Raw genomic sequence first — 12,362 nt, forward strand, 5'->3', positions numbered from 1 at the left:
TCCTCCTGCCCCGGGGGTGACGGCTCCTGTGAGCTTCATATGAATCGACTCGCGCATTCCTGCCCCCGTGAGGGGTCACCGCGCCGCTGGCAACGTGGGAGAGGCTGAGCACCCAAGCCCAGAGCGGGTCACACCGCCGGCCTCTCCTGCGGGCCGCGGTTCCGAGGGCCCCTGTAAGGCGGGCCGTGAATCCCCGGGAAGGTGCCAGCCCGCCGCCGGCCCAGGCCACAGACAGGAGACCAAGCTGGCGCGCAGCGGCGGGGCAGGGGGCATCCCGCCACGCTCCCCGGCAGCGTTGTGATCTCACGTGGCCGGGGCTCCTGGGATGAGTGGGGTGGGGGCTGCTCCCCAGGCAGGGCCTCAGGGCCAGGCTCCGGCCGGCACCTGGTCACCGAGCCCTGCACACAGAGCTGGCTGCACCCAGATGCTCCACGTTAGGCGGACGGACTCTGTGTCCTTGTCCAACAGTCTGTTGGCCCAGCGCCCCCGGGTGGGGTCACAGGCACGGAGCGTGGCCGGCAGCCCCCACGGCCCAGCTGGCCCCGATGACCGCGAGAGCAATCCAGGCACGAAGGCCCCGGGAGCCCGCTGGGACCACTGTGGGCAGAGGGGAGACCCTGCGTGCAGGGCGAGGCCTGGGCGTGTCCCCAGGACGCCGGGGGAGGGAGGAGCAGCGGGCAGGGGTTTGCGGCCCCACTGGGGCGGGAGCAGGGGACACCGGATGTTTCCCTGCCCCGCTCCTCCAATAAACAAGGACAGCTGAGCGGGCAGGGACATCTGCTGTAAATATTTGATCTGACGGGAGAAGCAGGCGCACTGTGTCCCCAAAGATGGGGAGCCTGGAGTCAGCAGTAAGTGGGAGGAGGCAGGGAGGCGGGGGCAGGGCTCCCGGCGAATTGCGAATGACTGCCAGATGGGCCTAACGGGGCTCTGCTGCTGTCCCAGCTCAGGGCGGGAGCACAGCAGGGTGTGGGCGGGAGGGCAGGAAGGAGGGAGGAGGTGACGGATGTGGGGCCAGACCAAGGGTCCCCTTGACCAGGGACTGCGGGGAATGAGGTGCCAGCCCAGGGCAGGCCCCGCAAAGGCCAGGGGTTTGGAGCCTGACGGATCCAGATTCCGGCCCGTCGCCCCTCTCTTCCGACGGGAAGCCCTTCACCGGGACGGCGGCAGTTCCCCAGGAGCCACCCACCTCACGGGGCGGCCGTGGGGTCCGCAGGGCCGGCCGTGGAACAGCTCTGCAAAGCACGCCCCGTCTGCAGAGCGTTTGAAATCCCCCGATATGACGCCTGACGCGGAGCGAGCACGTGCCACGCTCTTCACGCGCGTCGCTTCGTGCACCCTTCCCAGTGGCCCGGGGATGATCTCCAGCGTAGCAGAAGCTGAGTCGGCGCGGGGGCGGGCCCCCTAAGCTTGGCCCAGGACCACAGCGGCTTAGGTCAGGGCTCAAATCCAGGAGCACCTGGTCTAGTCTGTCCTCGACACCCTCTGGAAGGCAGCCCCAAACCAGGGCCCGGCCACACAGCTGAGCAGGGCCCACGGCTGGAGGGGCCACGGCAGGCCTGGGGAAACGGCACCTCCCGAAGTGAGCTCTGTGGCACCCTGATCACCGGAGGTGCACGGGGTAACGGGTCGCGTGGTCAAACCCACCTGGGAAGCGTTTCACCTTTGCTCTCTCTGGGGGGTTTGTGATCCTCACTGTGGAGTAGAGGCCCTGAGGAGTACGGCAATGGAGCAGCTGGCCCAGTGGGGTTTAGAACTAGGAGTGTCCCGTTTGTGTGTGCACATGCCTCACCCAGCACCTTGTCAAGATGCAGGTTCTGATTGAGGGGCTCCGGGCTGGGGCCCAGGAACCTGCCCTGCTCACAAGCAATGTTTCTGGCCCAACGCCATCTCTTCCCCGGTCCACCGTTTAGCTCCTGAGACCGACCACAGGACCCTTGCTTATCTGACACCCATTCATCCACGCCACCCCCCACGCCTCCATCTGCGCTCGGTCCCTCTCCCGCACTCTGTTCCAGCCACGGCCTGCTCCCTGATGCTCCCGAGGCTCTGCGCCCCGCTCACCCACGGCTTCCCCACCTCGTCCCCCTCAGCCTGCACCAGAACCCCCCCCCCCCCGCCGACAGATCTGTACCAGTGTCGGCTGCTGGACTTCCCTCCCGCCAGCACATCGGTTCCAGGACTCTGCCTGCTTTGCTCACCACCGTGTCCCCAAGCCTCATGCAGCACGTGGCACCTCGGAGGCGCTCAAAACAGAGCTGTCGAGCGGATGAGCGCATGTGACGCAATGTGGGGCTGGTCTGGCGAGCTCTTAGAGCACTGGGTCCGGCAGCCCCTCCTCCCACCCGGCAGCTGGTTTGCGGCCTTAACTAGTAGGAAGCGGCCCTGGCCGGTCGGCGCGGTTCTCGCGGGGTACCTGCCAGGGTCCCGTGTGGGCAGAGGGTGGTGCCCTATCAGAGCGGGGCAGGGAACAGATCTGGGACTCCGTGGCGGGACCAGGGACCGGCCTGTGCTCACCTTTAGGAAGGGGATGACGAACGGACGCAGAGGGAAGTTGGTGGCCTCTTGGAGCTTGGAATGGAACTCCTCGATGGTCAGCGTGGAGTTCTGAGGGAGGAGACAACCTCATGTCGGCCTGAGCCCCGTGGCCGGCCCGGGGGGGGGGGCCCGCGCCCCTCTGCCGCGCCCTCGCCCCCCACCGACTCACCACGAGCCCCAGCACCAGCGTGCGCACGCGCTCCCCGATCTCTGGGGAGATGTCACTGCCGAACTGCTGCAGGGTGGTGAGGAAGCGTTTCAGCTTGCTGAGCTGCCGCGCCCCGCAGGCCGGGGGCAGGTGCTGCGTGGACAGGGAGGCGGTGGACGAGGTGGCCGGGCCATTGCTGAAGCCACTGGGTGTGGATGGCGCACCGTTGACGGCCGTCGGCGAGTGGGTGCCGTTCATTACTGCGGGAAGGAGAGGCGGGCTGAGTACGGCAGCAGAGGGCGGCCGGGTGCTGGAGCCACACCGGTGCCACGGGGGCACCGGACACCCAGTACAGGTGTGCGCACGGGGCCCCGGGTCAGCGGCTGGGGGGCTGGGCCGGGGTGTGACCACGAGGCAGGCGTGGCCTTGGCTCAGCACCACCTCTGGCTTCACTCTGGGGTGGGGACACCACCCCAGGACCCCCGTGCTGCCCGGCCCGTGTCCACTGTGAACCGGCAGAGGGGCTTCTCCACCGCTAGGGACCTGCTGGCCCCTTCCCCTTTTCCCCTGGAAGGCGGGGGCCCTCACCTTCACCACGACGGGCCCGAGCGGCGCCCCACTGCCTACACGAGGCCCCCATGCCTGGGCTGATAGGGCTGGGGGTGGACCCCTGGGACACGGGGGTTGGATCCCAGCAGGGGACGCTCTCGGCTGGCTGCTGTGTGGGGCTGCTGCACGCACGGGGCCGTGTGTGGAAGACGAGCAGGTGACATGAGCCCCCCCCCCGCCCCCACCGTGACGAGCGCCCTGCAGGGGTCACCGGAGCGGACCGTCGGTCACCAGTGCCCTGACACGGGGGTCAGCGTCCCACCACCCACAACGTCCTGGGACAAGACGTCCCTCCTCAGTTTCAAGTGACGGAGGGAAAGGCTGAGCCCGCACCCAGTCCCCCGGCCTCGGGAGCCCGAGCCTCGTTGACTAGAGAGGTCACAGACGGTGGGCCGCCAGGGCCCTGGTGACAGCGGAGGGGGCTCTGGATGCGGGAAGCGGTGCTGGCACTTCTGGGAGCCCCGAGGCTTATCTGATCAACCCGGAGACGCTCAGCCAGCTGCCCAGACACCTGCTCCAGGTACCTCCCCAAGTTCACACACGGAGCCCCTCCCTGCGCGCTCGCCGGCCTGCCCCCTCTGCACGCGCATGCACCCCCCACGTGATGGTCTGAACCCCCCTCCTCACACATGCCTTCCACCCCCCACCGCCGCTCCCTGCCTCAGCATCCCTGCACACACTCCCATGCACACACACGGCATAAACACATGAACACACACGTGTGCACACGCACCACACACACGCATGTACTCTCGGACACATGCATACACACAGATGAACATTCACACACGAGCACACACAGATGTACATGCACATTTGCACACGCACATTCACACATGCACGTTCGTGCACACACACGCGCACAGACACACACATACTCGCACATATATGCACACGCACACGTGCACCTGCGCACACACGCACATTCGCACACACTGATGCACACAGGCGCGCACACATTTGCACACCGCGTGTGCACATTCACACACTTGCACACACAGACACGCTTCCACACACATTTGCACACGCACGTGGACACCTGCGCACACGCACATTTGCACACACAGGCACATTCACACACAGATGCACACTCGCGCACACACCTCTCTCGCTGTGGTCCACGAGGCCCACGCCCTGCCCCTCCCACCCTGTCCAGCTGATCTGTGCACACAGGCCGTGCTCTCATGCCCCACTGGGGAGTCTGGGGAGGTGGGGAGCTCAGGAAGGGACTTTCCCGAGGCTCCGGCCACCTCCATGCTGGCTGACACCTGGCAGCCTGGGGGGACGGGGATTCGGCCAAGGTCAGCTCTGAGAAGCGCTCCCCGTCAACAGCCCAGAGTGCCACTCACGCCGCTCACTTTGAATGGAGGGGTGTTGGCTCACCCCTCCAGACCACGCCTGCCCTGCCTGTCCTGACGGGGCCCTGGGAAGTGACCTCTGCAGACTCTTGGCTCACCCAGCCTGGAGGGGCAGGCACGTGGGTCCCCCTCCCTGGGCCCCGGCCCTCCACAGCCGTGGCTGTCCTGGGGCCTGGACACCCCCTCTGCGTGCCCTGCAGGCCTCCGGCCCTGGGGCTGCACTGTCCCCTCTGGGCTACAGAACCGGCCAGTCCCTCCTCGCCAGAGCCCTTCAGCAAATGCCCTCTCTTAACCCTGAGTCTGCTGTCTGGCTGGCTTTGCTCTCCGCTCTCCCCAGACACTTTCCACACCTCCGGCTTCAATGACAGGCTCCCCCCATCCACTGACCTGCTCCCCAGTGACACCTGCAAATGCCCCTCCCTGACTCGCTGAGCTGCACGGGTCTGCCCTCACGGGCATGAGAAGCCACCCTGGCTGGGAGAGGGCATCCCGCCTGGGGCCTCACGTCTGCCTGGACCAGCCCAGGGGGGTGAGACTAGGGGCCTGGCCTCAGTTTCTTCATTTGCAAACGGCCCCTTGGCCTGAACCAGAGGTGGGGCTTTGGGGCCGGAGGGCTGGTGCCTGGCGCCCTGCTGGATTACAGAAAATCGTCAACCTTCTACCACGGGGAGGGGCTGAAATGCTTGACCCCCGATTGCTTTTGTGTGTCGGGTGGTTGCTCGTGCTCGTCGAGAGCAGAGGCTTGGAAAGCACTGACCGAAGGCGAGCGTTGGCACGAGGACACGTGTCAGGCCTCATGCCCCGAGGGGGGACGGGCTGCAGGAACGTGGCCCCAAGTCCAACTCCGCTGTCCCCTCCCCGGGAGACATGACGCAGCGGGAGCCCGTCTGGCCCCTGGTCTGAACGATCTCGGAAGCAACGCTCCAGGGCCCGGAAGCCACACGCGGTTCCGGAGGCTCCCGCAGAGGCGGTCACTGATTCCGGGTGGCCCTCGCCCTGCGATGGAGAGCGGACGCCAAACACAGCCCACCGAGCGTCCCCATCCCTCACCCTCTGCGAGGTGTCGTCCAGAGGGACCCTCAGAGAGCCCGGGAGGCCCCGCCGTGGCGCTAAGTTCCTCTCTCACTGGTGAGCTGCAGCCGGCCCCGCGGGGGACAGTGACACACACACGCCCTGGGCAAGACGGACGACGGCCACTGGCCATCGCCCCGGCCGGGCCAGGAGGCGGCCGGCTGCCACGGGAGACCTCACCACAGCAGGGGCTCGTCCCTCGCGGCAGAGCAGGGCCGTCGCCCGGGGTCTGGATCTTCTAGAGGCTCCTAAGAGGTGCGGCTTGTCTACACCTCCCGGGCCCCCACCCGGCGTCCGCGGGCCCAGCGCGGGCCTGACCTCTCTGCAGTTTTCTTACCAGCTTGCCCTCGGCGCCTGGGTCCTCCCGGCGGCCCCGCTCACCCTCGCTCGCCCGTGTTCCCTCCCGCGGGCTGCCGGGCAGTCTCAGCAACTTGCTAAAGAGACGCCGAAAATAACCCCCGGCCACAAGTGCTTTCAGTGCCGCAACAGCTGTGTTACTAACTTAGACCGCACACGTGTCCCCAGCTGAGGTTTGGGGGCACACACAAGCACCCCTGCGGCTCCCGCGGCCCTGCGCCCCGGGCGGGGGTCGTGCCGGGACGCGGAGCCCGCCAGCCCCTCTCCCCGGGGGTGCGGATCACGCGCCCCGGCGGCGCTGAGGCTCAGGGGACAGGCTGGCCACCAGGGCCGGGCCAGGCGCGTCCCGCCACGGCAGCTAGGACGACAGCCTCGCGGGGCGTGAATAACGCACCCGGACGTCCCGCCGCCTCTCGCTCAGAGCCTGGGGGCCGCGGGGGTCACACCAGGACCGTGGGGCCCGCCGCCGTCAAGTCGGGCCTGTCCCGACTGCAGCCGCTCGCTGACAAATTCTGAGCGTGGCCCTCGAGCGCTTCCGGTCACGGGTGTCACCTGCGGCCGGAGACCCTGACAGAACGTCCGCTGGCCACCGAGCGCCCGGCGTGTTCGGGCCCCGTGTGAGCCCAGCAGCCCCTCGTGGCTCCGTGCGATTGCCCTTGGCACTAGGTGCTGGGACGACAGATGGGGCCGTGTCACAGGTGGGGAAACTGAGGCACAGGTGGTAGTCCCTGCTCGGGTCACGCTGTCAGGAGAGGTGGGGGCCGGGGCCTGCCCTTGAGACGGTCGAGCTACTGACATCCTGTTGACATGTGACCTTCTCACAATGCTGGGCTCTGCCTAATTCACCCTGTTTTGTGGCTAGGGAAAAGGGAGCTCAGAGAGGCTGCCCGCCTGCCCGAGGCCCCACAGCTCGTGAGGGCAGGGCTGGCTGTGAACTTGGGTCTGGACCCTGCTCTCCTGTGCCGGCCCCCGGGCCCCTCTTCTCTGTGAGGGAGGCGGGACTAACGGACACAGGAGACGCAGTAAGGGGGCGTGTAGGCAGCGGGGTGAACCGCCGTGGCCTTCCCAGGGCAGAGGGTGCCGGGGTGAGGACCTCCCGGAGGCCAAGGTTTTTGTTATTTTACTTACAAAGACAGACCATAGACCATTTTAAGCAGCCATGAAAACGGCCGTGGGGCAGGGACATCGTGGGCCCGTCCTCTCGATCTGTAAGCAAAATAAGAAAAACACGCTGTCAGGAAAGCGCGGGCGGGTGGGCAGGGCTGCCCCGAGGGGCGCCCACGGTCGGCCCCTCCCCCTCTGCCTCTTGACAGCAGTTTTGGGGATCGGGACTCAGTCACCATCTCTGGGCCTCAGTTTCCTCCACCATAAAGTAACGGGGTTGTTTGGGCGGGGGGGGGGGGTCTCCTAGCGTCACTTCCAGAAGGACCTTCTAGAGGTCTACAAGAATTCTGGGGTCTCCATCGACATGGGTGGGACACCCTCGTTCCTAAAAAGCTCTCTTCCTGGAAGGTGCCTGGAAACCCCACTTGGCACCGTGTTCAAGGGACCTGAGTGCACACGCATAGGGCTTGAAGTCTCCATTGACAGACAGGCCAATGGAGGTTCCAAAACAAAGCCCGGGACTGAGCCACCCCGAAGGGAGGAGGCACCAAACAGGAAGAGATCTGAGCTGAAATTAGTAGGTGGAAGCTGCAAGAAGACAGGCTGTACCCAGACACAGAGTGAGCCCCCCATCACCGGGGGCAATCGAGGACAGGATGGGCCTTTGAGGGTCCTCCCAGCTGCACAGTAGCCGCTCGCATTCCTTCCCAGAGTTATCTCAGCCATCCTGACCACCTCCAGAGTTCAACCCCCAAATGAATCTGTGCCCAGGGCGGTCATCAAGGAAAACCACAGGCCTCAAGCCACGGTTCACGGCCAGTCTCCGGCTGGCTTGGCTCACGGGCTGGTCCTGGGGAAGCCGGGGGATCTCGGGGCAGGAATCCGTGGCTGAGCACAGAGGCTCCATCCCCACCGGGCAGGCACCCACCTGCTCTCAGGGATTTGCATGCGTTAGGGAACAACTCTGAGGCCCCCCGAGGAGGCCAGAGACCCAGAAGCCCGACAACATTAACGTGCCAGCTTAGAAAAGAACGAACCACTGGTCTCTGGTAACCTCCGTGCCCTAGATGAAGCCGGGACCTCCACTCCAGAAACGTGAGCCGGCGGTGCCCTTGGGGGAGGACAGAAAGGCCTTGGGCGAGCCCCTGAGCCACTCGCAGGCCCCAGCCCTGTCCCTGACCTGGAACATCTTGTTCCCAGACCCGTGCTTTCGGGAACACGGGTCCTGGACCAAGAAGGAAAGTAGGACGTGCCCTTGACGCTCAGGCGACCGGCTCAGAGCCCTGGGTCCGACCGGCAAACGGCCCGCTGACCTCTCTGGCTTGGACCCCGACCCTGGAGGCTGGGGTGGGCATTTCGGGCGGACGGCCCGGCGGTCTTGTTTCTTGCAAGCCGCTGGCGGGGCGGTTACGTGCAGCGGGAGCCTCTCCTCGAGGCGACGGGGGTCAGGTAGACAGCTGGCCGGTGGCTGCGTGAGAGGAAGCCCGGCCGGGCCCCGGCCACCACGGCCGCCGCAGGCAGACCCCAGGCCTGGGCGCCGCGGGCCGCCAGTGCGCAGCGCCGCCTCGCCGCCCCCCCCCCCGCCCCCCCTGCCCGGGCAGGGGTGGGGGCCAGGGTTCATTTCAGTCTCCACCACTCATGGGGACCCTGGCTCAGACTTGGCCCCGTAGGAAGATGAGCTGGAACCTTCCGTGCCAAGGGAAGGTACAGCTCCTGTGTGAGCTGGGCTGTCCCCGCCCCGAGGCGGCACACCTGGGGCCCGAGCTATCGCTCCACCTGCCAGACCACAGGTGGAGACCTTCGAGAGGTCAGGAGACTGGCTCAAAGCCCTCATGCTACAAACAAGCGGCCAGGCCCGGCCCTGAACTTGCCTTTCCCGACTCCACGGCCAGCACCCTTCTCCAGATGCAGGCTGGGTCACTCCCAAGCCCTAGAGACCCCGGCTGCCTGGCCTCAAATGGCAGCACCAGTACCGTTCACGACCAGGGATAAAAGGAGCTGGGCCAGTCCCTGCGGTCTATCCTGGGCTCTGGGTGGGCAGGAGGGTGGCCTGAGGTCCCAGAGAAGCGGCTCTTGCCATCACGCTGGGGCACTGGAAGCTCCCTTCCTAGACACGGGCTTCCCTTGGGTTTCAAAGTCTGGCAAAGCGTCCCCAGGCCTGGGGCTTTCTGGCCTCTCAATACAGGGGATCGGGTGGCATGTGTGGATTCTCTCCGCTGCTGGCACACTGCTAAGCCCCGGTCCTGGGGGCAGGAACGCTGAGCTCCCCCCGGCCCACGCCTGGGGTCTCCTTCCCAAATGCACAGGACCCCGAGGTCACAGTCACCCATTTTCCCACAAGGGAACAGGTCTCCGGTGGGGCGCGTGCACTGAGGAAGTCCCCCCGGAGATGCTGTGTGCGCTGAGACGCTCGGCCCGGATCAGCCCAGGCCGGGGACACGCGGCCCGAAGGTCGAGTCTGCCCACCGCAGCCCTGCGGCCGAGGCTCCGGCTGACCCCGGGTCCCGGCCACCCTCACACCCCGCTGCAGCCAGGCTGCGGAGCCCCTGGCATCTGAACCCAGGGCCACCTCTGACGAGCCCTTGAGTAAGGTGCTGTGTGACGGTAGGGACCCCCCGTCCCTCTCTGAGCTCCAAGCAGAACGGCCAACTTTGCTAAAACGCTCACGATGTGCCGGCCGCTCGGTAAGTATCAACTCCCTTGTCCTCACAGCAGCTCCGTGACTCGGAGACTATGGCCAGCCCCGCTTTATGGATGGGGAACACCGGGTCCGGAGAGGCTAAGCAGCTCGCCCGAGGCCACACAGCCACCAAGTAGATGAGCTAGGATTTGAACCTCCAAGCGCAGGCTGTGAGCCACGGTGAGCTCCTCCCTCTCGAGGGCCCGACGGCGGGCGTTTGCGGTTCTGGGCAGAGGGCCCGCGGCACGGGCCTCGGGTCACGGCGGCGCTGGGAGCCCCCAACAGCTCTGCACGGCCGGGGCCCCGTGGGCTTTTACTCACTTGTGTGCGGCGTGAAGGAGGGGAGCCGAGTGGCCCCCTGGGACGCGGCAGGCGGCGGGGGCGGCATGCTGGGAGGCGTGGAGCGGGGCTGACTCTTCACCTCGGCGGGAGAGTCGGGCATCGCTGCTGTCTTGTCCTTCCCGTCCACTGCGGAGGGGCCACCGGGGCCACGGGGGAGGGGAGAAGAAGAGAGACGCGGTGAAGCAGGCTGAGGGGAGGGGAGGAAGCCGCGCGGGGGTTGGGCCGACGCCGCCGGGGGTCCGGGCAGACCCCCAGGCGATCGCCAGGCGGCTCCCGGTCCTGCCCACAGAGCCGGGCCCGACTCCAGGGCGCAGACGAGCCCCAGCCGTGTTCTCAGGTGGCCGATATCCCACCCACCTGGGATCAGAGGTCAGGCTCGGGTCAGCCCACTTCAGGGGGGCTGGAGGGTGTGACGGGGAGAATCCCGGGTCAGCCGGAATGGGGCTGGGGTCCTCGCTGGGGAGCTGGGGTCTGCTGCCCCGCGGCCCGGGGGGGTTTTGTGTCACCCGCCCCCTCCCGCCCCCACCGGGCAGCCGTGCGCATCTCCTGGAGGGCGTCCGTCCCCGTTGCTGATGCGGCAGGTCTGGGGAAAAGCCCACGAATCTGCATTTCTAACAAGGTCCCAGGTGGGGGCTGCTGCAGGTGCGTGGGGCCCCTGGAAACCGTGGCTCCCAGAGCCCCATCAGCTCTCAGATGTGAAAAGTCTCGTGTAGCGGGGTCTCCCCGGGAAGGTCTGGGAGGCTGACCCCGTGGGGTGGAAAACCCCTCCGATACCGTGTGGTGGCCTGGGTAGTTCCTGGGCCCGGCAGGCCAAGGGCACGGCCAACGTCAGGCTGTTCTAGGCCTGGCTGCTCAACGTGGGGGCCCCACACCAGCGGGCTGGGTGCCCCCGGACACTGTGGAGATTGCCACGTGCAGCTCTGCTGAGGGTCAGGTGCAGGTGCCGCGAAACCGAGGCCCTGCCCACGCCCCCCCCCGTCTGCCTTAACTCAGGTCAGCCAGGGCCTGGGCGGGTCAAAAAAGCTCGGAGCGGTGGCTGGGAGTCGGGGTGGCCCAGCCGCTCAAGGCCATCCGGGCCGCCATCCTGTACCTGCTCCCGGGGCACAGCCCACGCTGCCCCAGCCGCTGCCCCGAGCTCACCCTGCTGACACCGAGGGGGTCTCGCCCGGGGCCGGGGCTCCGCACCTGCGGGCCGTCTGTGCGTCGCTGCGTCTCGTGTCTCCTCTCCCAGGGGCCCCGCGGGACCAGGACCCACAGATGCACGCGCGCGTCCGGGGACAGCCAGCCTCCGGGGAAGGAGATCAACAACGCCGACGACGGCACTCACTGCCGTCCCGTGCCCGGCACGGCACGGCCCCGTCCCCACCCCCCCCCTTCACAGAGCCGAGATGCCCGTGGCCCTCAGCGCCCGTGGGGCCGTGACAGCCCTCTGCCCCGGGGCCCCGGGCCCCTCCCCCCGGGCCCCACGGGGCAGGGAGGCAATCGGTCAGCAGCAGCCGCCCCGGCCACGCGCACCTGCTGTCCACTCAGCTGCAGCCGCTGGCCTCCCTCCCGCCGGGCGCCCTGCCCCCTGCGCCCGCTGTCAGGGAGCTGACGGCCGCGCACACGTGCGCTGCAGCTGTGGGGGCCCGTCAACGCCGCCTGGCCGTGGGGCCGGCGGCCAGTCCCTGGTGACAACCAAAGAAGGCAAATGCAGCGGCCACCGCGGGCCCCGGGCCACCCTGCGGGGTGCAGACCCGGCCCCCCGCCCCCCCACCGTCTGACATGTCACCCGGGGCGGGGCCTGGGGGGGGTCGGATGCCAGGCTGGGACACGGGGGACGCGCGGCCTGTTCCCACTCTCCAAAGCCCTTCCACGCCGGGGGCTTCATTTCGGCTTTGCCCACAGGAGACGGCGGAGGGAACCCACCAGAGCCGCCCGCCCGCCCGCCCCTCACACGGCACCTGTTTATTACGAGCCGGGCCCTCAGGGGCTACCGTGGGTGCCAGGGGCCAGCACGCCAGGTCAGGTGGAGTCTCCCCCGCCTGTGAGCACCTGGCTCGTGGTCACACTCATCCCACGGACGCGCATCACGGAGGACACACGCGAGTGCCCACGGCTTGCTCTCTGCCCCGGAGCCCGGGGGGCGGGGGGCAGGGGACGGCTGCCGGGGCCC

The 12,362-nt window shown here is 67.5% G+C and overlaps 1 protein-coding gene across 9 annotated transcripts in view; it reads right to left on the reverse strand.

Moving 5' to 3' along the window:
* Positions 1-12,362, reverse strand: part of CBFA2T3 (CBFA2/RUNX1 partner transcriptional co-repressor 3) — an 86,139-nt gene that overhangs the window by 15,979 nt on the left and 57,798 nt on the right. For 6 of the 9 annotated variants that reach the window (XM_045439991.1, XM_045439999.1, XM_045439993.1 and 3 more), the window contains 4 exons: positions 10,187-10,333; positions 7,210-7,287; positions 2,708-2,946; positions 2,518-2,607 (listed from right to left, as the gene is read on the reverse strand). In XM_045439991.1, the coding sequence (XP_045295947.1) occupies positions 2,518-2,607; positions 2,708-2,946; positions 7,210-7,287; positions 10,187-10,333 (554 nt within the window). Of the gene's footprint in view, positions 1-2,517; positions 2,608-2,707; positions 2,947-7,209; positions 7,288-10,186; positions 10,334-11,347; positions 11,371-11,392; positions 11,500-12,362 lie in introns of those variants that run through there. The other 3 variants (XM_045439997.1, XM_045439998.1, XM_045439992.1) reach the window with 3 other exon arrangements.

Source organism: Leopardus geoffroyi, chromosome E2, assembly GCF_018350155.1.
Source record: "Leopardus geoffroyi isolate Oge1 chromosome E2, O.geoffroyi_Oge1_pat1.0, whole genome shotgun sequence".
In the NCBI taxonomy this organism is placed as follows: domain Eukaryota; kingdom Metazoa; phylum Chordata; class Mammalia; order Carnivora; family Felidae; genus Leopardus; species Leopardus geoffroyi.